Source organism: Ictalurus punctatus, chromosome 1, assembly GCF_001660625.3.
Source record: "Ictalurus punctatus breed USDA103 chromosome 1, Coco_2.0, whole genome shotgun sequence".
In the NCBI taxonomy this organism is placed as follows: domain Eukaryota; kingdom Metazoa; phylum Chordata; class Actinopteri; order Siluriformes; family Ictaluridae; genus Ictalurus; species Ictalurus punctatus.
In genome coordinates, this window is record NC_030416.2 from 25,449,601 (window position 1) to 25,474,711 (window position 25,111).

Consider the following 25,111-nt stretch of genomic DNA (forward strand, 5'->3'; position numbering starts at 1 on the left):
AGATACCTACCTTTACAGCAGACTGTGGAAGTAAACAAAGGTAAATTACAGTTTAAAATATATGAAGTATAAACTTAAAATTTAATGTAGCTATTAATTACATATGGGAATACAGTTAAGTACAGTATTACTTTACCACAGTTGTCTCGAACGTAGTTGATCACTTGACAAGTCTAAAAGAATACAAGGCAATAGTTATAAATGGCAGAAAGAAACTGATCATAACTGAAAAAAAAAAAAGACTTACAGACATTGCTCTGCTTCCTGGTGGTCCTTTATGGCCCTTGTAGGAAAAGCACCAGGAATATTGATCAAATTAATTGTATTTTTTTTTTCAAATCACACAAATAATACTTACTAAATTACTAAAGCTTGCAAACCCTGTGTCCAGCTGGTCCGTCGTCACCAGGATTACCCTTTGCTCCCTGCCTGCCTGAATTTCCCTGTAATACATCAGGCCAACTTTGAGCAAACTAACCAGTCAGAGAAAGGAACTATTATGAGTTATGGATCATTAATAATGGCAACCATTCGTACCCCTCTTCCTCTTATACCATTAAGGCCATTAGTACCATTTCGCCCAGGTTCTCCAGGTTCACCCTGAACATAAAAAAGAGACTTATCTTGTCCAACTCTCATAGCTACTTAGAAATGTTTCCACTAAAATACAGTACCTGTGATTGATGTAATTTTAGTAACTCTTAATAGCTAGATAAAATATGACAACAAATATGTCAGCATCTAAGCAAACTCATCTCTACAAAAAGAAAATCTGCTAAGAAACTGTACCTGAAATCCAGGATATCCTGGAAAACCAGGATCCCCCTTGGAGTAGGCAGAATCAGTTTAGATTAGTGTTTTGTTCAAAATTCAATATGTACCTGGCAATATTTTAAAGCAAGAAAAAACTGTATTGAGTAACCTTCGATCCTTTAGGTCCTGGTAACCCAAATCCATCTGGACCATCATTTCCCTGTTGTAGAGATCCAACAGAGATTTGAGGAATATAAATCAGAACGCAAACTGTTTGCCATAGAAAGAGTGCAATAATGTCATGTCTTGATAAAACTAGCCTAATTAGAACTAAATTTGCAAAAAAAGAGATATATGAGGACTAATAATCTGAAATTAAAGTACTGTACTTTCTGTGAAATTCTGTAAGAAATCTACATATGATCAAATAAAAAATGCTCAAGCTGTCTTAAATAAAAAATATTGTAATCAGATGATAAAATCATGAGGGTTTAACACATACCGGAGGGCCTCTGGTGCCCTGTGGCCCAACTGCTCCTTTATTTCCAGGTTCCCCTGGCTGACCCTGCACCAGTACATGAATTGACCAAATGCTATATATAAACTGTACATGAGTATCCTGGTGATACTGAATTCAAGGTCATGTATAAAATACCTTTAGTCCTCTGGGTCCTACACTTCCTTTTGATCCAGTGTTTCCTTGTGTGCCAGGTGGTCCCTGGTGGAAAGTAATTATTATATAAGTAGCATTATTAAGAACAAATAGCCTTGTGGGGAAAAAAAGTGTTTATTGTACTTGACTGAATTTTGAAGCATACCTGAGGTCCTGGAAAACCAGCTATCCCTTTCAGTCCGGGAGCACCAGAAGGTCCCACTGGTCCCTGGACAAGAAAATAAAGATAATTCCTTTAATCAGCCAAAAACCCTAAACTGACATTAAAGTTAAAAGGTTTAACCTAAAAAAAATAAGATGTAACCTGCTAAATGAAACCACAGCTTTTAGGTTTAAATGCAAATGTACTTATGAGGGCTAGTGATCTTGTAAACCTTCAACCTGCTACAATTCAGACATTTCACTTGCCTCTAGATTTTCTACTATCCCCCCTGAACAGTTATTACCTGTCTTAGAGTGGAACCTTCTTGAACTTGTGTGCCAGAATCATCAGCTGATAATGAATAAAGTTAATAGCAGTGGAGAGCACTGTCCTGGGGAATTAAGAGTACACCTTCTCAGAAATTTTAAGTTAAACTCTTGGAATGAACAAAGCTGTCATATTTGACATAATCTCATAATGCTTTTCTAATATATATATTTTTCCTTTTATTGGTATGTGGACCACTTAAAAATCTTTCAACTACAATAGTGACTTAGGGTATATTTTTCTTGGGGTTTGACGCCAAAATAAAACATTGCATATCATTCCCACAATTCCCATTTTTGGTCCAACATAACTATTAGTAACGTACTGACATGTCACAGCAAATGAGTGACTACCTTTCCCATCCGGCACTGCAACCTACAAACATGGCCACCATGGACTGCAATTCCCAGAACACTCATTCAATCTAATCACGCACACCCGCATCCAATCTCACACAAAATCACACCACAGTTTAAAAGGACTTTCGAGGCTTTCACTCTTTGTGAAGTATTGAGTGTTATCACCATACCAAGCCTTTGTACCCTGTTCCTCATTTTGATTCATGTTCTTTGATCTTGTTTCTGGTTTCTCGTTCTCGATTCTTGCCTTGCCTCGTTTATGATTTGTTTTGCTGATGCCTGGCCCATTGCCTGTTTTTGATCATGTTATTGTCTCATGATTTGGATTTGTCTGCCTGTCTCTCTTTATTAAAAGCTCTTATCTGCACTTGCATCCATCTTAACCTTCTTTACATTAATTAGGTGACATTTTGTAACATTTTGTGATGGAACAAATCTCATTCCAAATTATTTGAAACACAGTTCCAAAAGCTATTCAATACAACTGTAGCTTATTTTATTTAACTGTGTTTAAATATTGTGTAAAGTATTTAGGAAAAGTAAAACAAAATTCAACACAGGAAAATTACAGTAACCAAAAGACAGTTAAATAAGGCACCAGTGGTCCTGAAGCTCCAGATGTTCCTCGTAGTCCTCTTTGTCCTGGAGGTCCACTGGCACCCTGAAAGTAAAACAAAAGAAGCTCCTCTGGTGTCATTGCCGTACTGGAACACTGTTGTTAGATTTAACAAATGAGTCATCCCTGATTGTTTGCTCCTAATTTGTACTGTTCTGAAATTTTCCTAAATCAATCTGGTGAACATTCAGTTAAAAAGGAAAATGGTGCAGTGGACAACCAATGATAAAAGAACTTTCTTTTTTTGCTGCAAAGACAAGGTGTCATTTAAAAACCATTTCCAAATGTAAGACATACCGGTTGACCCGCCATGCCTCTTCTTCCTTTCTGACCCTGTAAAAGGGTTAAAACAAATGCTTAAGCATTAGAAAAACCTCAGTTTGTTATTTATTTTTTTTATTAAAAATTGAGAGCACCTACAGGATTACCAGCATCTCCAGGCCTGCCTGGATTGCCATCTGTACCTGTGTCACCCTGTGATTTAAGCAGAGAGAGTTATTGTGTTATGATAGGAATCATAATGGCTACTGTGTTTGAAGGGACCATTTTCTTTAAAAAAAGTGGAAAAAAAATATGTACATCTGTTCATTTATTTATTTATTTATTATTATTATTATTTTTTTTACAATTATCCAATCAGTTTATCATGTGGCACCAGCATAATGCATAAAATCATGCAGATGTAGATAGTGACTTTGATCATTGCATAGTTGTTATTGTCACACAGGATGCTTTGAGTATTTCGAAATTGATGTCTTGGGATTTTCACTCAGTCTGTAGAGTTTACACAGAATGCTAAAAAAAAAAATCCAATAAGTGGAAATTCTGTGCCCGAAAACACCTTGTTGATGAGTGTTAAGGCATGGTGGTATGGTAAATCAAATAACCACTCTTTACAAGCACAGTGAGCTGAAAAGCATCTTAGAATACTCAACATACTGAAACATGAGGCAAATGGGCTACAATAGCACAACACTACATCTGGCCTCACTCCAGCCAAGAAGTGTGTAAACCATTGTAGACATCTAGGATGTATTCCCTGTGTTCCTGAAAGAGGCTCCACGTCCACTGTGACACTGACCTAACCTGAACAGTAGGCATACCTGTAGGCCAGGGTATCCAGGCTCACCCTTAGGACCACGGAAGTTGTTGTCAATTCCTGTCTCACCCTTGTTAGAAGAACAGAAAACAATATTAGACCTCTTGTGCTATAACTAAACATTCAGTATATTCTGTGTAATGATTAATGACCCAGGGATGAGTAGTAGTATTCACAGAAGCAGATGTTATAATTAAATGTATAATTGGACTATGGAATTGGACACAATTGGAAAGCTGCATCAAATTTGCAGGTAACTAACTTACTGATTTAAATACCCACATCAAAACAACAAAAAAGAAAAAGCTTACTGGATCTCCTCTCAGTCCTTTTTGTCCTTGGACTCCTGGTATTCCTCTAACACCCTTCTTGCCCTGTAATGTTTATTTTTAATAAAAACAATAATACATTATTATATTAGCAGATGAAATTCAGTGATGGTGGACAAAATTGTCAAATGTGCATGGAGTACATTAGAATGAACACAAATACAGAGTGAGTAGAATGAAGGTCATTACTGGGCTGCCTGGACCCCCTTGCTGTCCTGGGGCTCCTGCTAATCCAACTACTCCCTAAAGAAAATGGAGATGTCAATTTAGCACATTTTCAAACAAATCTGACAAAAATCATCTAGATATTTACAAAATATATCTAATGGCTTTTCAAAATAAATGATTTATAGATTGTGTACATTCACTTTGGTTTAAAGCACACATTTGCTGACAGTAAAACATTACCTGCGCTCCATTTACTCCATCCAAACCACATTCTCCATGTTCTCCCTATTAGATATAGATACATATACCTTGTTGAACACCAATAATATATAAATACACTATATAGCCAAAGGCTGTGGACACCGGACCCATATGTGCTTTTTGAACATCCCATTCCAGATTTAGTTCCTTCTTTGCTGTTACCTCCACTCTTCTGGGAAGGCTTTTTACTAGGTTTTGGAGCATGGCTGTGGTGATTTGCCCATTCAGCCACAAGAGCATTAGTGAGGTCAAGGACTGATGTCAGTCAAGGAGGCCTGGGAGCACACTCAGCATTCGAATTAATCCCAAAGGTGTTCAGTGTGGTTGAGCTCAGGGCTTTGTGCGGGCCACTCAAGTTCTTCTTCACCAACCTCTTCATGGACCTTTTTCATGAACCTCGCTTTGTGTACAGGGGGATTGTTGTACTGGAACATCTTTGGACCCCTTAGTTCCAGGGAAGGAAAACTGTAAAGTCATCGTACTGTATATAATTGAGTGATTCCAAATGTGTGGCAACAGTTTGGAGAAAGCCCACATATGGGTGTGATGGTCAGGTGTCTACAAACCTTTGGCCATATAGTTTATATAGATTCAATAGAGATACATATATTAAATAATAACTTTCTATTTCAGAACAATATACATTGGTAGATGCTCTTAACCAAATTGAGCTAGAGCAGTTATGGTTAAGATGGTCTTGCTTGACAACCCAACAGTGGTAGCTTGAAAGTGCTGAGATTTTAACTCACAATCTTCTGAACAATATTCCAGCCCTCTAATCACTGACCAAACACAGTCCATTAACAAAAACGTCAGTTTACCGATTTTATACAGGAATAATCATTACAATCTCCTTGTCAATCTCAAACTTTAATCCTTTTGACTGGGTAAAAGAGGGTAAAGAATATCCTCTTTTACCCAGTCAAAAGGATTAAAGTTTGACAGTAGCACTGTTACCATCAGTTTTGGCCTGATTTTAATGGTTTGTTGTGTAAACATAAATATTAATTATTGCAGTTGATATGTTTTCGGAAGCAGTTTTTATGTTGACAAATCTATTATTGTCCACAAGTTGGTAATAACATTAAACCATAGTTACATGTGAAATAATTCAGTACTTACTATATCACCCCTGTAGCCTATGTTACCCTGTGAAAGATTATAAAACAAAGTTGTTGTTTTTTTTATAGGTAAAAATCAAACATGATCATGTTTCTGAGTTGAATCAGAAGCATGCACTGATGAGAACTACTGCTACCTTTAGACCTCTTTTCCCATGGCAGCCTTGATGTCCCTGGGTTCCATTTAGACCCGGTGGCCCTCTCTCCCCCTGCAATGTCACAGTGAATTCACAAAGAATTAAAGAACTGTTTAAGGGAAGATTTTAATGGTGTTGTTTTTACATCTGATATTTTGTGGTTTATAAAAAGAAAGAAGGGGAACATATGCTTTCAGATATTTATTTACTGTAGTTACATGACCACACAGTGCTAAAGTGGGTGTGTGCTGTGCATTTGAAACTGAAAAATTAGATACATGTAAGATATATTGATTATAGCCTCACAGGTTGTCCTTCTTCTCCAGGAAATCCAAGATATCCTTCCTGCCCAAGAGAGCCCTGTGAAGTAATAACAGACATCCAATTTAATGAAAGGTTCTTGTGTTCTCACTCAGTGTGCATTTTGCCTTGTATCAAACAGTATATGATCACTGTAACATATGATCACAACACTCTGTAATTTATCATCACTCCAAATACCCCAAAAGCTCTAACACCATGAACACTGGCGAAAAGTTATTATATTACTAAACTGCTAAGATATAACTAAAAAATCCTCTGTACTGGATTAATCTTTTAACTCACATTTCTAGATATCTGGTCCCCCTTACTGATATACTTGAGAGATGATTCCTCTAAACCAGTGGTTCTCAACTAGGGGGGCATGCCCCCCTCGGGTGGGGGGGTCAGGGTGGGGGGTGGGGGTGGGGGTGGGGGTGGGGGGGTTAGTTGTGGAGAGATCGGAAGGGTGGGCACAAATTTTTTAAAGAAAAAAACAGACAGGCATCATTTGGGTGCTTTGTGTATTTTATTGCTTTTCAAATAGAATGTGCATAAATGAAAAACCCAGCGTTCTCTCTCCCTCTGCATTTTCTTTTTGCTGGGGAGAGGCGGAGCTAAGGCTGCCTTTTATCTAGCTGTCAGTGCAGACCAGTGTTGCCAACTTAGTGAGTTTTCAGACCCCTTTACCGACTATAAATATGCCACATGATAGGGAAGGGGGGGGGGGGGGGGTACTTAAGTTGAAAATGGTTGAGAACCTCTGCTCTAAACAATCACCTCAGAAATAATTCTGTACCATGTTCCTATAAGGCTGTGTTACATATAACTTTGTTCTATACTACCTTTAAGTGTTTACAAATAAACTAATTTTAAAATACATAAAAAGTATATGATCATCTATGACATGATGTGATACCTTTGTCCCTGGAGGTCCTCGAGGTCCTCGCACCCCTTCATGACCAGTGCATTTACACATTACATTACAGCACTCTTGTGAGACCACAGCATCCTAGAAAGAATTAGAAAGGAAAAGACCTGTGGATATATACACAGTTTTACACAACTTAGTGCTCTACACAATCTACATCTGCTGAAACCAGAAATCCAACATTATGTACTTTGATTTTTCTGTTCTCCCAGCAAAAATGGATTGAGTTACCTCAGATATGAATCGAGCTGCTTTGTACAATAATTGTCATAATAATAATTATTCCGTACCATGTATTATGATCCAATTATACAAACTCTTCTATTCATTTGTATGCTTTAGTGGCAAGAACTTTAAAAATATATTTTCACCAAATTGATTCCAAAGGTCTGGCTTTGTTTTTCCAGCTGATATTGTCACACAGAATCCTAATCTTACCCTAATTTGATCCTATAATTGTAAATTTGTAGCACTCAGCCTACTGGTGAATTTCCTCAGCATTTGTCATTTGAGAGATTTGACTTACAATTTGTTTCTGCATGGCACTGGCTACATTTTGCATGCCAATCATGAGAGGCTCTCTGTAGTCAAATCCTCGTCCAAACTGCAGCTTCTGTAGGTCTGTGATGCTTTTGACTCCTTCTAGAGCTACTGGCATCAGCGCATGGATTCCTGTCATACAAATGTAATAAGTAAAAACACACTATTGTCCTGCAGACTCACATGCACACAAAGGTACAATAAAGGTTACTGATAAAAAAGAAAAATAGAGTTTAAACTGGATCTTCTTTACATGATTAGCACAGACACACTGTTATATTGCTTATTGAATGCAGGGCACAGGCGGAAATCAAACCCTCAACTCCAGAGGTGCAAGGCAAACATGCTAAACACTAATCCACCATGCCCTAAACAACACATATATAATAAAAAAAGATGTAAACAATAACAATATGTGTAAAGATGTCGTCCCCCTACCACTTCTTCTTAGATTCTTTGAGGCAACCATGAGGTCATCAACAGATGCATCCAGGCCATCAGTGAAAATGATCACTACCTGAACATGTCAGCCAGTGCAGTTTAAATATCTGATCACTAATCAGGTTCAGAGTGTATTTCAAAATGAAATTATCACTATTGATACAATTCTGAAGAATATCATTCACCTGTCACATAGTTGTAAAATGATACAGTATACACTATGAAAGTCTATTAGTGCATATGAACCCAGTCCTCTGCAATGATGATAAATTTCTTACCTTCACACCAGATCTATAGCCTTCAAACTTATCCTGAAAAGAGCGCAAAAGCTGGGTATTGAAGGTGACACCCTGAGTCATCTGCAATGCCATCACCTTCTTTATTATGTCTTCATTGTAGTGCTCAAAACCTGTGTCATACAGTATCTTGCCATCACTAGCAACCAAAAGGAAACCAATGTTGCTTTGCAGAACAGGCTGCTGGGGTAGACAGCACAAGTTGTGCACAGTGGAGATGTATCTGATAATCTCAGGCAGGTAGGCCTGCAGCTTCTTTTGGCTACTAAAGAGTGACTGTGGGCTTGAACTGCCATGGGATATATCAAAACCAACTCCAATATTCACCATGCAACCTGTAAGAAAAAGCAAGTACTATGTTAATTAGTGAAACATATTAATTAGAGTTTGTACATGATTTTAATATTTCAACCTCATTACCACAGGAAAACTTAATACATGTTATGTTAATGCTATTCAAATGACCTGCATCTTGCATATTAATTTAATATTCTGAAATTCTGTGTTCTCAGTACTCACTTGTTATGTCATTTGGGGTAGAAGAGCAAATGCCATTTATCAATATCTGTGTTGTATGATTCAGAGTGTGATGGTCAAAGCTGTCCAGTACAAAAACCCTATTACGTGAACCAGTAATGCTAGTGAGCTGAGTTTCAGTTTTCACAGTTGTTCCGATTGCAAATATCTGAATGCCCATGGCTCTTAACCCATCTGCTGCATCAATGAACTCATCAGATGATGCCCCAACAGTGATCAGAAGCAGGTTTTGTGAAATTCTTTCTTCAATGCGGCTCCCTTTATCAGTTTTAAAGAACTCTTGTACTCCATTTAGTGCAGCTCCAATGTTTCTCTTAGATACCATTGGGGACATATTCTTAATGGCCCCCTTCATATCCTTTTCATCGTAATATTCATTTAAGTAAAATTCCTTTTTGTATGTTGTACTAAATTGGGCTACACCAACTCTAAAGAGGTCTTGGTTGATACGAAGATTGTCTACAAGGCCCAGTGTAATATTTTGGATGGTGTTCCATAGAGCTCCTTGGGTTTTTTCAGAACCATCAATCAAAATGACCAAATCAGCTGCCTCTTTCTGGCACTCTGAAAAATATTCAGGTCAGACTAAGATCAACGGTCCATACAGTGTCATGAAAAATTTTTTGGCCCTTGGGGATTTCTTACATTCTTGCATATTTGTCATACTTAATTACCTAAATTACCAAAAAAATGTATAATGGATAATGTACAATGGATAATGTACAATGGACTTTTTGGAAGACACATGTCCCGTTAAATCTGGTGTAAAGATAACATAACATTCAACAATTAGAACATCCTATGAACATCATATTGTGTGATGGTGATGGGATGCTTTGCTGCTTCAGAGCCTGGGCATCTTGCTATAATTAACAGAATCATGAATTCTGCTCTTTGCCAGAAAATCCTGAAGTAGTATGTCCATGCATCAGTCCATAATCTGCAGCTCACGTGCAATTGGATTATGTAGCAAGACGATGATCAAGCACAACAACAAGTCCACCCCTGAATTACTGACCTTAAACTCTCTGTGGTTATTAAAAATCCCAGCACACTTATTGTAAAACAGAAGGGGTATACCCCGGTGTCTTGGTGAAATTCCCCCATTGGCCCTTATCTATCATAGCTCCCTAATAATCCCCATTTCTGAATTGGCTACATCACTCTCTCTTCCCCACTAATAGCTGGTGTGTCGTGGGCTTTCTGGCACACGATGGCTGCCATCGCATCATCCAGGGAAATGCTACACACTAGTGGTGGTTGAAGAGATCCCCATATACTATGTAAAGTGCTTTGATTGTCTAGAAAAGCACTATATAAATGTAACTGTAACTAATTAAACAGGCAGTTCATGCTCAAAAGACTCCCAATACGGTAGAAGTAAAACAAGTCTTCAAAGAAGAGTGGCCAAAATTCCTTTATTTTTATGTGAAATACTAATCTGAACATTTGGTTGCTGTTCCTAGTGATAAAGGTGGCATAACTGATTATAAAGTTTAGAGGGGCAATTAATTTTTCCCATGGGTGAGAAAGCCGTTGCATTCACAAAAGGAAACAGTTTTTAAAAAACCGTTTTGTGTTTCCTCATGTTATCCTCATCTTATACAATAGTATATTTTATATCAGGATCCCAAATCATTTAGCATGACAAATGTGCAAAAATAGAGGAAATCAGGATGGGGCAAATATTATTTACAATAGGATGAATGCTTTTATTGCTGATATGCAAATATTATATACTTACCTGGTTTTGTTTCCTTGCAGATCTCACGAGAAACGTTCTGCCAAAGGTCTTCCAAAGCTTGGAAGTTGTTAACATGGAAAACCTTGTTCTTGTCTTTGGTAATTTTCTTTAATTCATCTGTACTTGCATTTGCAACCCCAATACCATAAATTCTAACTCCATAATTGTGAAGCTTATTTGCAGCTCCCTCTAAATAATGTGTGTCTGTAGCCTCACCATCAGTAATGACAAACATCAGCTGTGGGACACCATTTGCACTTCTCCCACCTCTGGCTTCATCAAAGTAATCCAGTGAGTATTGTAGTGCCTTGGCTGTGTAGGTATCTCCAGTGGGATATATCAGAGCACTGATAGCTTCCTGCACATCTTCTTTGCTGTAGTATTGGTTAAGGGGGAAATGGACCGTGACATTAGTAGAATAGATAATGGTGCAAACACGGACATTGTCTTGTCCAACCTGTGTAGTGTTCACTACTGAGTTCATGAAGGACTTCATAATCTCAAAGTTTGTAGATTGAATGCTGGTGGAACCATCCACCAAGAAGACAACATCTGCCACCTGTGATTTCTGGCATTCTAAAGAAGGGAAGAATCATGACAAATTAGGACAATTTATAACTAGAACATAAAAAATATTTTCCCAAATATTTAAAAATGGAAATGCTAAAAGAAATTTCACAAATTTTAACAGGTATAGCACAATCTCCATCTAAATTCTGGCTCTGACAGTTCCTCATCTTGGCTCAAGTTCATAATTTGTCTTAACTAAAGATGTACATATTTGTTATTTTTGTTTGTGGTATATTTTCTGTCAAATTTAGTTGTCTTTTTTCTAGTATACTAGTAGCCTAATGAAATCACCACAGCCTTGACCAGTTCTGGCAGGCTGTAAAGTCCTGAACTAACACGTCTGTTCAGTTATTGAGTGCTGCGCAACAAAGAGACAAACAACGCTCAAATGTCATATATTACTTTGAAAGATGATGGTTATCTTCTTTATACAAAAGCTATTTTTGTACATATACAGTGCCCTCCACTAATATTGGCACCCTTGGTAAATATAACCAAAGGATGTGAAGATTTGTCTTTATTGTTTAACCCTTTCATCTTTTGTTAAAAAAAATCACAAAAATACTCTGCTCTCATAGATATCAAACAATTGCAAACAAGTGGGCACTAAATCTTCTGTCAGCTGAGGCACTTGTTTACGGCTTATGGTTACGCACAGACAGACCAGTGCAGGTCAGTAATCCATGCAAATTATTTGATTCTTCTTATGTGTAAATTTACACACACTTATGAGCAGGAATAGAAAACAAATTTTTATTTTCTGAATTTACAAGATTTTCTTGAATACCAAATCTCTTGTGTAAATGCTCACACAAACAAATTATGCATAAACCCTGCATTATCCAGCTTGATAAATGAGACCCGATGTATGCAATGTGGCAAGGTGCAGTATCTTGCTGAAAGAGCCCACTGCCATTGATTACCACTGCCACGAAGGGGTCCATAACAATGTTTAGGTATTCCCATTCAGTATGGGATTGCCTTCATTGCCCTAACGAATCAATGAGCCTTAGGCACCCTGTCACCATATTTGTGGTTCGTCCATCCTCAGACCACTGTCAGTAGGTGCTCCCCACTGTTGAGCGGGACTACAAGGCTTGCCGTTTCAGAAACACTCTGACCCAGTTGTCTGTCCATTATGATTTGGCCCTTGTCAAAGTCACTCAGGTCTTCATTCCTACCTGTTTCTCCTGCATCCAGCATGTCAAATATGGGGAAAGGACTGTTCGCTTACCATCTAATATATCCCACACTTTGACATGCAACATTGTTACGACATAATCAACGTTATTCACTCCATTTGTGGTCAAAATGTTTTGGCTCATGGTATATACTAATAAAATGGTATATAAAATGGTGCTCACACATAGAGCTATCATTTTACTATAATATGGTATACATAAAATTATATTAATATGGCTTACTGTCAGCAGATTTGCAGATCTTGAGCAAGAAGACTTTATCTAAGAAATTCAACACATCATCATGTCTGTCAAGAAAAACTAATTCCTGAGTTCCGCTGATATCTTTCAGTTGTGTGCTGTTAAAATCACCCATTCCTATGGAGTATATTGTAATGCTCTTATTTCTGAGGGCTTGTACAGGTTGAGCAATGTCATCCATCGACCTGCCATTCGTGATCATGATGAGGAACTGTGGGGCATTGGAACGACCCCCTTCTGATGGATCAAAGTACTCTGACACAAAATTGAGTGCAGCCCCAGTCTGAGTGCCTTCTTCTAGTTGCTTCATATTCTTAATTGGCTGCTCCTGCTGCTGCATTTCATTAATAGCCTGCTGGATCTGGCTTTTATCAGAAAACTTGTTGAGGGCAAATTCAGCCTTTGAGTATGAGCTGAACTGCACAACTCCAACCTGTACACTATTTTTGCCAATTAGAAACTTGGACACTGCAGTATTCATGAATTCCTTTATCTTTGAGAAGTCCTCAGGGGCAGTGCTTCCTGAGCCTTCAACTAAAAAGATGACATCTGCCCACATGCTCTTGCAGGCTATGAAATGGAAAGAAAAGTGTGCATCAGCATAATCCTTGTTAAATATTTTTTTGGGGGAAAACACTAAAAACACATTTTAAACACTTACCCTCTTCTAAGCAAATATGAGTTACAATTTCATCCTTCAGGTGTCTCAGTGCATGAAAGTTGGTTGCAAAGAATGTCTTCTCTGGGTCACCTGTTATCTGCAGGAGCTCTGTCTCGTTTGCATCTTTCACGCCAATGGCATAGGTGGACACCCCCTGTGCTGTTAACTGTGCTGCTGGTTCGTTCACACTATCCCAAGATTTTCCATCAGTTATGATGATGAGAATTTTGCGAACCTTAGTGCTTCGTGACTTTTCGGCCTCCTCAAAGTATTTTGTCATGTTAGACAGGGCTTTTCCTATATATGTGTCTCCACCACCATGTTTAATGCTCTTCACAGCTCTTTCAAGAGAGATTTTGTCATTATATGCATTCAGTCTAAACTCTAGTGTGGGTTCATCTGCAAATTTCACCACACCCACACGAACCTGTTTTGGTCCAATAGTAAACATCGACAGAATGTCTAGAATGAACTCTTTTTCCTGCTCAAACTGGTTTTTAATACTACTGGAGTCGTCAATTAGGAAATAGATGTCTGCTTTTTCTGTTTGTAAGCATCCTGAAAGTGAATGTTAAAAAGATCTATCAGATTGACATAAGTGCAATAAAAATCAATCTTATTCAATTGTAAATTTAATTGTTTTGCTATATTAGTAGTGACAGTGAAACATTCTACCTTGCTTTAAATCATATTTCCTGGACTTCAAAACAGCTGAATGGACCATATTGTGACAAATAGTCTTCTTCATAATTTTCTCCACTTTATCAAGATTAGAAAAGCTCTGGAGACTGAACACAAATTTTGTTGGAGGATAAGATGCAATCTGTTTCAGCTGCTCCTCATTATCATTCGAGACTCCAAGAGCGTAGACCTGGACTCCAGAGTATAGTAACTTACTAGCTTCTTCAGCTGAGACATTATCCAGGAACTCATCCTCTGTTATTACCACAGCAATCTGCTGCACCCCTATGGCACGTCGGCTGCCCATCTCTTTGGCAAACACCTTCTCTCTTGCAAACTTCAGAGCCCTGCTAGTTTTGGACTCTCCACCCCCAAACAGCAATCGTTTAATGTACTGCAAAATCTCAGACTTCTTATTAAATGTGTTTAAGTAAAAATCAGCTGAGGGTGTTTCACGGTACAACACAATTCCCACACGCACACTGTCAGATTCTATCGGCAAGGCATTAATAATGTGGTAGAGAAAATCACGGACCAGGCCTGGACTTGTAGTACTGTCCGACACATCCACAATAAACACAATATCAGCCACTAACTTGCAGTCTGTGAAGAAAACAAAGAAACAGAAATAATTTGTAAGACATTATAATATGAATCTTCTTCATGTTTATACTGTATTTAATTTCAGTCCCTAAACTAATCCCAGGTAATCAAACAGAGTTAGAGAATGCTAAAGAGATCAATTCTTCCATTCATGCAGAAAAAGGAAATATTATAGTCTTCTTTAGACATAATGCTTTTGCAGCCTGTTTTGTGGCTGTATTTTTTATTTTGTATTGTCAAACAGCGAAATTCCCAGTTTTCAAGTTAATCATAATGACAAACTTACCCTCAGCTGCCATAAACTCATCCCTAGTATCCATGATAGTCATCACATTGTCTGATATTTGTTTAACATTTCCAGTTGTAGAATAGACAATTGTAGGTAACCACTGAGGAGGAACAAGGCTGAAAGATACGTCAGGTGGAGCAGCTCCACGAGGTGGAGCAGCTCCACGAGGTGCATCAGGGTGACTTTGTGCAGTGAGTGGAAAGTCTAGCTCTTCACTTAGGTCAATGTTGACAAGCATCACTCCATCATCCTTTAATGCACGAACTGCTGTAAGTATATTGTCATCCGATTCTCCTCTGCTTACCACCAACAGGTACTGCTTATAGCCCTGAGCAATTCGGCTGCCTGCTTCAGTGTTGAGGAGGTGAGTCCGCACATAATCTATCGCCTTTCCAAGTTTGCGCTGCCCAGTACCTCTGAGTCGGAATTTGCGGATAAGTGCAAGTGCTTCAGTTTTAGTTTTGTAAGCATCAAAACGAAATTCCACTGAAACCTCTTCACCAAACTGAGCCAAAGCCATCCGATGAGATGTACTCGCCACGTTAAGTTGATTGGCTAGGCGATTGAGGAACTCTGTCACATTTTGGGTCTGTTCAACAGTGCTGTCTACCAACACAAACACATCTGCATACTTTGGAGCTAGAGCTGAAATATAGATAGTATAAAAGTGATATAAGTGGTTTCAGTAGTGGTGGACTTCACTATTTCAAAATACATAATTAAAGTGTATAATGATTGAGACTGTATATTTGAGATAGTGAGTACAACATTACCTTCTTGCTGGGCTTCGACAGAAATACATACTTTGTCTACTACATTGGTGGTTGCTTTCAGCAGCTCCTCATATTCAGTGAAACTCAGTACAAAACGGTGATATGGTTCATTAGCAATGGACTGCAGGCCTGTAATGCTGACTTCACCAACCCCAATGGCAAAGATTAACACCCCCTTTCTCCGTAGCTCCATGGCTGGAATCTCCATGTCATCATTGGAGTCACTGTCTGTGATCACCACAGCAATCTGAGGCACATTTTGTTTGATCCGACTGCCAGCTGATTCTATGAAGTAATTATTTAGTATAAAGCGAAGAGCTTTTCCGGTTTCAGTGCCTCCTTTTAGGTAGGTGAGTTTGTCTACCTTCTCCAGCAGGTCATTCTTGTCTGCATACTCCCCCAACAGGAATTCTTGTTGAGGATCATTACTAAACTGTACCATTCCTACTCTGACTTTATCAGGCTTAACATCAAGACCCTCTATGAAGGTGTGAAGAAACTGCTTCACAACCAGGAAGTCTGCATCACCATTGTGACTAGAGCTATCCACAAGGAACACAATGTCAGCCAAATTAGCCTTGCACCCTACAAATAAAAACACATGAAGGCAAGGCACATTATTTATTTAACTGGTTAACTGTCCTTTGTATACTGACTGAGATTTAATTACAACCTTGTAAAAAAAAGTTCTAATTTACCTTTTGGCACCTGAGACACTTGATCTTTGGCTTCCTGGAAAGTTGTACAAAGCACCTGGATGAAACTCTGGGAGATTCCTTGCAAAGCTGTGAAATCAGACACACTGTAGATGTGTTGGTCATGTGGCTTAGTAGCAATTTCCTTCAGCTGCTCCATATCAGCATCTTTAATACCAATGGCATAAAGTATGATTCCCTGGTGTTTCAGGTCCTGTGCATGTGGTTCCACATTGTCTTGTGACTGTCCATCTGTGATAACCACTGCAATTTGAGGCACCCCATCTTTAGCACGACTTCCTGCTTCTTTCACAAAGTGTTGCTTCAGCAAGAAGTTCAAACCAAATCCAGTCTTGGTGCCACCTCCTCGGTATGGGAGATTTGTGATGTAGTCAAGAAGCTTTTGCTTGGTTTCAAAGCTGTTAAGGTAGAATTCAGTATGTGGTGAATTGCTGTTCTGCACCAAGCCGATTTGAACCTTGTCAGGACTCACATCGAAACTGTTCACCAAAGTGAGAAGAAAGTCACGGATATTCTGGAAGTTTTCTGTGTCAATACTCCAAGACCCATCCACCAGGAAGACAATATCAGCTAATGCTTCCTGTGTACATACTGGCAAAGGGGGAAAAATCAGGTCACATGTACAGTTTGTAAATATCAGCCATATGCACTGTTCAGGTCCAGTAAATAATCCATCCATCCATTTTCTGTACCACTTATCCTACAGGGTCATGGGGAACCTGGAGCCTATCCCTGGGGACATGGGACACAGAGCAAGGAATACCCTGGATGGGGTGTCAATCCATCTTAGGCCACAATCACATACACATTCACACATCCATTCATACACTACAGACACGACAATCAGTCTATCATGCATGTCTTTGGAATGAGGGAGGAAGTGGATTACCCAGAGGAAGCCCCTGAGGCACTGGGAGAACATGCAAACTCCGCACACACAGGGCAGCGGTGGGAATCAAACCACAAACCCTGGAGGTGTGAGGCAAACTTGCTAACCACCAAAGCTGGGTGCACACTGCTTGATTTTTAATTCAGTGAGGGAAAAAAGTATTTGATCCCCTGCTGATTTTGTACATTTGCCCACTGACAAAGAAATGATCAGTCTATAATTTTAATGGTAGATTTATCTGAACAGTGAGAGACAGAATAACAACAAGAAAATTCAGAAAAACGCATGTCAAAAATGTTATAAATTGATTTGCATTTTAATGAGGGAAATAAGTATTTGACCCCCTCTAAATCAGAAAGATTTCTGGCTCCCAGGTGTCTTTTATACAGGTAACGAGCTGAGATTAGGAGCAAACTCTTAAAGGGAGTGCTCCTAATCTCAGTTTGTTACCTGTATAAAAGACACCTGTCCACAGAAGCAATCAATCAATCAGATTCCAAACTCTCCACCATGGCCAAGACCAAAGAGCTCTCCAAGGATGTCAGGGACAAGATTGTAGACCTACACAAGTCTGGAATGGGCTACAAGACCATTGCCAAGCAGCTTGGTGAGAAGGTGACAACAGTTGGTGCGATTATTCGCAAATGGAAGAAACACAAAAGAACTGTCAATCTCCCTCGGCCTGGGGCTCCATGCAAGATCTCACCTCGTGGAGTTGCAATGATCATGAGAACAGTGAGGAATCAGCCCAGAACTACACGGGAGGATCTTCTCAATGATCTCAAGGCAGCTGGGACCATAGTCACCAAGAAAACAATGGGTAACACACTACGCCGCGAAGGACCGAAATCCTGCAGCGCCCGCAAGGTCCCCCTGCTCAAGAAAGCACATGTACATGCCCATCTGAAGTTTGCCAATGAACATCTGAATGATTCAAAGGACAACTGGGTGAAAGTGTTGTGGTCAGATGAGACCAAAATGGAGCTCTTTGGCATCAACTCAACTCGCTGTGTTTGGAGTAGGAGGAATGCTGCCTATGACCCCAAGAACACCATCCCCACCATCAAATATGGAGGTGGAAACATTATGCTTTGGGGGTGTTTTTCTGCTAAGGGGACAGGACAACTTCACCGCATCAAAGGGACGATAGACGGGGCCATGTACTGTCAAATCTTGAGTGAGAACCTCCTTCCCTCAGCCAGGGCATTGAAAATGGGTCATGGATGGGTATTCCAGCATGACAATGACCCAAAACACACGGCCAAGGCAACAAAGGAGTGGCTCTAGAAGAAGCACATTAAGGTCCTGGAGTAGCCTAGCCAGTCTCCAGAACTTAATCCCATAGAAAATCTGTGGAGGGAGCTGAAGGTTCGGAGTTGCCAAATGTCAGCCTCAAAACCTTAATGACTTGGAGAAGATCTGAAAAAAGAGGAGTGGGACAAAATCCCTCCTGAGATGTGTGCAAACCTGGTGGCCAACTACAAGAAACGTCTGACCTCTGTGATTGGCAACAAGGGTTTTGCCACCAAGTACTAAGTCATATTTTGCAGAGGGGTCAAATACATATTTCCCTCATAAAAATGCAAATCAATTTATAACATTTTTGACATGAATTTTTCTGGATTTTTTAGTTGTTATTCTGTCTCTCACTGTTCAAATAAATCTACCATTAAAATTATAGACTGATCATTTCTTTGTCAGTGGGCAAACATACAAAATCAGCAGGGGATCAAATACTTTTTTCCCTCACTGTAGTCCTTTGTGACTGTTGCTTATCAGACTGTATGAACATGATTCTCGCTGTAATCCATGTCACACTGTAGGATCTCTGTTGTCATTAATGTCAGCGTGTACGACAGTCAAGACGTGAAAAATGGATGCACGCAAAAAAACTCGAACGGAGTAGAAAAAGCCACACTACAGGACTGTGCCTCAAATCTTCTGACACTGCCAGAATTTAATTGGAGGAAAAATTTGATCGCAACGGCCATTAATCGGCTGTCGGGGAACATGTCAAACTAGCTATCAGAGACTACAGACTTTGGCCTAGGATTACAGGAATATTTTAGGTTCTCAAAATTTGTCTCAGACGACCAAATCGTGACCAAAATCATACAGTGTGAACCCGGCTTTAGCCACCGTGCCCTCCCAGAAATAATAGATTTTTAAAATAATTGAGTCTACTTTAACATGGGATTCAACTGTGTGAACTGTACAAACCTGTTTTTTGTGCACTGCACAAAAGGTAACTTGATGTTAAAATAAAGAGGGTTAGCAGTCCTTTTAGTTTACCCATAGCTTCAGTGATCTAATGGACAAATACAGAACAATTACAAATATATATATACAGTATATACATACTCTGCTCTCATGGATATCAAACAATTGCAAACAAATCACAGATTTATATATATATATATATATATATATATATATATATATATATATATATATATATATATATATATATATATAAGATCTTTGTTAAATATATGTGTGCCACTATTACTGGCACCCCTATGAATTCATATGAGAAAAATATATTTGAAGTATATTCCCATTAATACTTTCAGTACAACTGGGTGACCAAAAACAGGAAATTGTTCAACCATGACTTCCTGATTCATAGGGGTATAAATATGAGGTAACACACAGGCCAAATTCCCTTAGTCCTTCATAGCAATGGGAATAGACCAAGGAATATAGCGTGGACCTCAAAATGTGAAGGATCTGGAGAGATTCTGTATGGAGGAATGATCTCTGCTCCCTTGCCATGTATTCTCTAACCTCATCAGGCATTATAGGAGAAGAAGATTCAGAACTGTTATCTTTTCACAGCCTTATTTGCTAATATTTTACCAAAGGTATATATATATATATATATATATATATATATATATATATATATATATATATATATATATATATATATATATATATAAAACGAAGTTCATACTAAATAAAAGGGTGCCTAAATAAAAGATAAAAAATAAAAAATAAAAAATAAAAGGGTGCACACGCACACACACACGCACACACACACGCACACACACACACACACACACACACACACACACACACACACATATATATATATATATATATATATATATATATATATATATATATATATATATATATATATATATATTTGTGCAAAGGTCTTAGGCACCCTTTTATTTAGTACGAACTTTGTTATAGATTTTTTATTTTATGACCTCTACATTATTGAGTCAGTACAAAAACATTTTAGAATCCCAAACATTAGTTTTCTAGCACATAATTAGATCTTACACAAAAATGTTGTATGTAATTGAAGAAAGCAGCATATTATGTAAGACACCACTTTTCAGACAAAAACATTATGAAGAAGCAAGTGCTACAGTCAAAGTCTCCATAAGAACTGTAGCTGGTTCTGCAAGATGCTGCACAAATTGTACTGGAGACTACTATTTAAAAAAAAAATTTTTTTGTCACAATTGTCTTTGTTTCATTTACTACTGTTTACTGCTCTTTACTGTATTTTTTTTAAATGTAGAAACCTTTAATTTCATAATTTCGAAGGAATCTTTGCTCTACAGCATTTCTGTGCCTAAGACTTTTGCACAGCACTGTATATACAGTGGGAGAAATAAGTATTGAACTCGTCAACATTTTTTTCAGTAAATATATTTCCAATGAGGCTATTCAAATTAAATTTTCATCAGCCATCAGTATTAACTTAAGAAATCCGGAAATATAAAGAATTTACAACATTAAAATCCATAAATAAAGTTATGTGTAATGAAGCGGAATGGCACAGGAAAAATTATTTTTCACATGGGTTAAGGTTCTTATGCTGGAATGCAGTGTTTTCCTTTCTCCAAGCATAACCCTTCTCATTTAAACCCAAAAGTTCTATTTTGCTCTCATCTGTCCACAAAACATTTTTCCAATAGCCTTCTGACTTGTCCACATGATCTTTAGTAAACTGCAGATGGGAAGAAATTTTATTTTTGGAGAGCAGTGGCTTTCCCCTTGTAAACCTGTCATGCACAACATTGTTGTTCAGTGTTCTCCTGATGGTGGACTCATGAACATTAAACATTAGCCAATGTGAGAGCAGCCTTTAGTTGCTTTGAAGTTACCCTGGTTTCCTTTGTGACCTCATGGACTATTGCTCTTGGAGTCATCTCTGTTGGTTGACCACTCCTGAGGAAGGTAATAATGGTTTTGAAGTTCCTTCATTTGTACACAATCTGTCTGACTGTGGATTGGTGGAATCCAAACTCGTTAGAGTTGGTTTTTAACCTTTTCCAACCTGATGAGCATCAACAACTCTTTTTCTGAGGTCCTCAGAAATCTCCTTTGTTCATGCCATGATACACTTCCACAAACACGGGTTGTGAAGATCAGACTTTGAAAGATCCCTGCTCTTTAAATAAAAAGTTAGCTCTCTGACTTTAACCATGGCATGGTTGGTGGTACCAGATAAACATGTATTTCAGAAACTGGTGATCTCCTCAGATTTTCATGCACAACAGTTTCTAGAGTTTACACAGTATGATGCAAACAACAACAACATCAAACATTGAGTGAGTGATAGTTCTGTGGGTGGAAAAATTGATGTGAACATTAAGTAAAGCTCTTGACCTGTATCTGAGTAATTTTATGCATTGCGCTGCTGCCACATGATTGAATGCCTGGACAACTGCATAAATGAGCATGTGTACAGGTGTTCCTTTTAAAGTGCACAGTGAATATATGTCACTCCATGCCTTCTAGGAATTCTCCTACATTGAAATAAAAACTGGGACCAAGGGCCAAGACTGGGCAAATTTGTAATAACCAAATTTTCCAGACAATTCTGAGCATTCAGTCTATGAAACTCCTTTCAGACCTGTCTAATTACCATCCTTTTTGTCTTTTTTCTTTTGTCAATCAGTTAAAAATGAAACCAAAATGGACACATCTGTTACCATTTGTTAAGCTATATTGTATTCATTTTTATTATCCTGTGCTTTAGGATATCCAGACAGAAAGCCCAAAGGAAAATTCTATTCTAGTGTCAGCATATTTATTGAAGGTTTTTTTTTTTTAAATTAATGAACAGATTTAACCACACAGCACTCATCATATCATTGCTGATAAAATGATTTTTTAGTGCACTTCAATGTGACATCATTAATGGCGGAAAACAAAAAGAAATCCATAGGAATGAAGATTTTAACATTTCAGGGGCTTATCATTAACACATGGTAAATCCTAGCAAGAATAATGAAACTCTGAAAATGCACTACAGACAAAAACCCAGTGAAGAATAAAAGTGCATTTCTGCCCTGACTGAAAGCTAAAGAAACTGAAGTAAAATGAATGCAGGAAAGTTTAGTGTGCAATGGGGTTATAACTGTTTCAAGATGGCATGTTTGACTAAACAATTGAAGTATTCTAGGTCCTGATCATGTTGCTTACAATCACATATGCAGTTATGCACTCTTAGAAAATGTAGTACCCTCAAGGGTTCTTTACTAGTCCCTCTGGGGATCCCATAAAGGCGTTTCTCTAGCAAAAAATCTTCACTTCAATTTCAGTGACAGTGTAGAATAAACTACAGGAATTAAAGTGTTATATGTTTTCCCTCACAGTTCTTACAATGCGTGAATGCATTAAGGTCTAAATAATGTGTGAATCCCAAGTTAAAACAGAGAAGATAGAGTGTGAAAAATCCTCAGAGATTTGGTTCACAGAGTTTATTGTGGTCACTTCTAAAGTCATAAGTACTTTAGAAAGCAGTGCACAGCTGAGCCAGGTTTAAATGGGAAACCGAAACAGTAAATGCCACCACATATGGTGTACCATTAATTGAATCATTTTGCAGTGGATATAAAAAGTACACAAATCTGTTAAAACTTCAGGTTTTTGTGATGTAAAAAATGAAACCAAGATAAATCATGCAATATAGCAACCAGCAAAATTCAAGTGAAAAACCGATCACGAAATCGAAATCTTTTAAGGGGATAAAAAGAAGACAAAGAAAAAAACTTAGAATTGTACAGAACCCTTAGCTAATACTTCGTTAAACCACCGTTTGCCTGTAATACACACAGTCTTTTTGGTTAACAGTCTAGTTTTGATTTGGCAATTTTATTAATTTTTTTCTAGCAAAAATCCAGATCTGTCAAATTACTTGGGGAGGTCCTGTGCACAGCCCTCAAGTCATTTCACAGGTTTTTGTTAGGATGTAGAGCTGGGCTCTGACTGCATTACAAAACTTTGATTTTCTTCTTCTGAAGCCATTCCTTTGTTGACTTGGATTTGGATTATTTTGCTGGAAGGTGAACTTTTTCATCATCTTCAGCTTCTAACAGAGACCTGCAGGTTTTCCTAGATTAGGATTTTGGAGCTACCCATGATTCCCTCTAGATGACTTATGTCCCAAACAAGAGGGATATTGTGATGTTGCCATCACAATGCTTAGCCACAGGGATGGTGTTTTTTGGGTGATAAACTGTCTTTTTCTATGCCAAACATACAGTTGCGGTCGAAAGATTACATACACTCATCAGTTTTAATTCATTTGGGGCTTTCTGTAATCAACACAGGACCAAAATTATACATACAGGGTCAAATATATACATACAAACACTTAAATTATTAATTTAGTGGTGCTGAAAGCTCCTAAATGTACTTTAATTTCCCAAGACCAATGCCTCTTAATTTCCTGTTCGTGATAATGATTGACTACAGCTGGCAGCTTCTCTGTGCCAACATAAAAAGGGTTTGTTTGACAGCACTCACTAGATTGACCAACACACAGTACTATGGGAAAGTCCAAGGAGCACAGTGGAGATCTGAAAAAGAGGATGGTGGAATTACTGTACACAAGTCAAAAATGTCACTTGGAGCCATTTCTAAACAATTGCAGATTCCAAGATCATCAGTTCATGGTGGTAGCATTATGCTCTGGGGCTGGAACTGGTGCATTGCACTAAGTGGATAGAATAATGAAGAAGGAGGACTACCTTAGAATTATTTAACATCATCTCAAACCATCAGCCAGACGGTTGAAACTTGGACACAACTGGGTGTTCCAACAGGACAATGACCCCAAACACACATCAAATGGTTGTGGAATTGATAAAGCAGGCTAACATTAAGCTTTTGGAATGGTCTTCCCAAAGTCCTGATCTCAACCCTATCGAAAATTTGTGTACTGTGCTTAAAAGTCGAGTCAGGGCCAGGAAACTAACAAATGTTATTGACCTTTCCCAATTCTGCCAAGAAGAGTGGTCAAATATCCAACCAGAATTCTGCCAGAAGCTGGTTGATGGCTACCAAAAGCGTCTGCTCGAAGTGAAACTTGCTAATGACATTCAACTAAATATTGGGCGTGCTGTATGTATACTTTTGACCCTGTATGTATAATTTTGACCTAGTATTGACTATATAAAACCACAAATAAATTAAAAGTTGTGAACCAAATTCTTGTTTTTATTTTTTATTAAAGATGTATGTTGTATAATCATTCTACCCCGGAAAAAGAACAGTTCAAAGAAATTACTGAAAGCCCAATATTGCCATGACATTCATGTTCATGATGAGTGTATGTAAACTTCCGACCACAACTGTGTCTTTTAGAATTATGCCTAAAAGATTCTACTTTCGTCTCATCAGAACATAACAAATTTTGCCACATGGTTTGGGGTGACTGTATGTATGTTTTGGCAAAATTTA

General features: G+C 38.2%; 1 protein-coding gene across 2 annotated transcripts in view; it reads right to left on the minus strand.

The window, feature by feature from the left end:
• Nucleotides 1-25,111, minus strand: part of LOC108270894 (collagen alpha-6(VI) chain) — a 43,063-nt gene that overhangs the window by 14,551 nt on the left and 3,401 nt on the right. For both annotated transcript variants that reach the window (XM_047157830.2, XM_017477893.3), the window contains exons 2-34: nucleotides 19,619-19,706; nucleotides 16,492-17,100; nucleotides 15,794-16,378; nucleotides 15,018-15,665; nucleotides 14,123-14,731; nucleotides 13,448-14,005; nucleotides 12,769-13,356; nucleotides 10,775-11,350; nucleotides 9,013-9,594; nucleotides 8,476-8,828; nucleotides 8,195-8,273; nucleotides 7,743-7,888; nucleotides 7,205-7,297; nucleotides 6,292-6,345; nucleotides 5,986-6,057; nucleotides 5,850-5,876; nucleotides 4,707-4,751; nucleotides 4,488-4,541; nucleotides 4,281-4,343; nucleotides 3,974-4,039; nucleotides 3,291-3,344; nucleotides 3,168-3,203; nucleotides 2,853-2,915; nucleotides 1,572-1,634; nucleotides 1,409-1,471; nucleotides 1,256-1,318; nucleotides 923-973; nucleotides 790-825; nucleotides 538-600; nucleotides 381-443; nucleotides 248-283; nucleotides 137-173; nucleotides 11-22 (exon numbers count right to left, since the gene is read on the minus strand). In XM_047157830.2, the coding sequence (XP_047013786.1) occupies nucleotides 11-22; nucleotides 137-173; nucleotides 248-283; nucleotides 381-443; nucleotides 538-600; nucleotides 790-825; nucleotides 923-973; nucleotides 1,256-1,318; nucleotides 1,409-1,471; nucleotides 1,572-1,634; nucleotides 2,853-2,915; nucleotides 3,168-3,203; nucleotides 3,291-3,344; nucleotides 3,974-4,039; nucleotides 4,281-4,343; nucleotides 4,488-4,541; nucleotides 4,707-4,751; nucleotides 5,850-5,876; nucleotides 5,986-6,057; nucleotides 6,292-6,345; nucleotides 7,205-7,297; nucleotides 7,743-7,888; nucleotides 8,195-8,273; nucleotides 8,476-8,828; nucleotides 9,013-9,594; nucleotides 10,775-11,350; nucleotides 12,769-13,356; nucleotides 13,448-14,005; nucleotides 14,123-14,731; nucleotides 15,018-15,665; nucleotides 15,794-16,378; nucleotides 16,492-17,100; nucleotides 19,619-19,694 (6,523 nt within the window). In that variant the 5' untranslated portion in view covers nucleotides 19,695-19,706. The remainder of the gene's footprint in view (nucleotides 1-10; nucleotides 23-136; nucleotides 174-247; nucleotides 284-380; nucleotides 444-537; nucleotides 601-789; nucleotides 826-922; nucleotides 974-1,255; nucleotides 1,319-1,408; nucleotides 1,472-1,571; nucleotides 1,635-2,852; nucleotides 2,916-3,167; nucleotides 3,204-3,290; nucleotides 3,345-3,973; nucleotides 4,040-4,280; nucleotides 4,344-4,487; nucleotides 4,542-4,706; nucleotides 4,752-5,849; nucleotides 5,877-5,985; nucleotides 6,058-6,291; nucleotides 6,346-7,204; nucleotides 7,298-7,742; nucleotides 7,889-8,194; nucleotides 8,274-8,475; nucleotides 8,829-9,012; nucleotides 9,595-10,774; nucleotides 11,351-12,768; nucleotides 13,357-13,447; nucleotides 14,006-14,122; nucleotides 14,732-15,017; nucleotides 15,666-15,793; nucleotides 16,379-16,491; nucleotides 17,101-19,618; nucleotides 19,707-25,111) is intronic.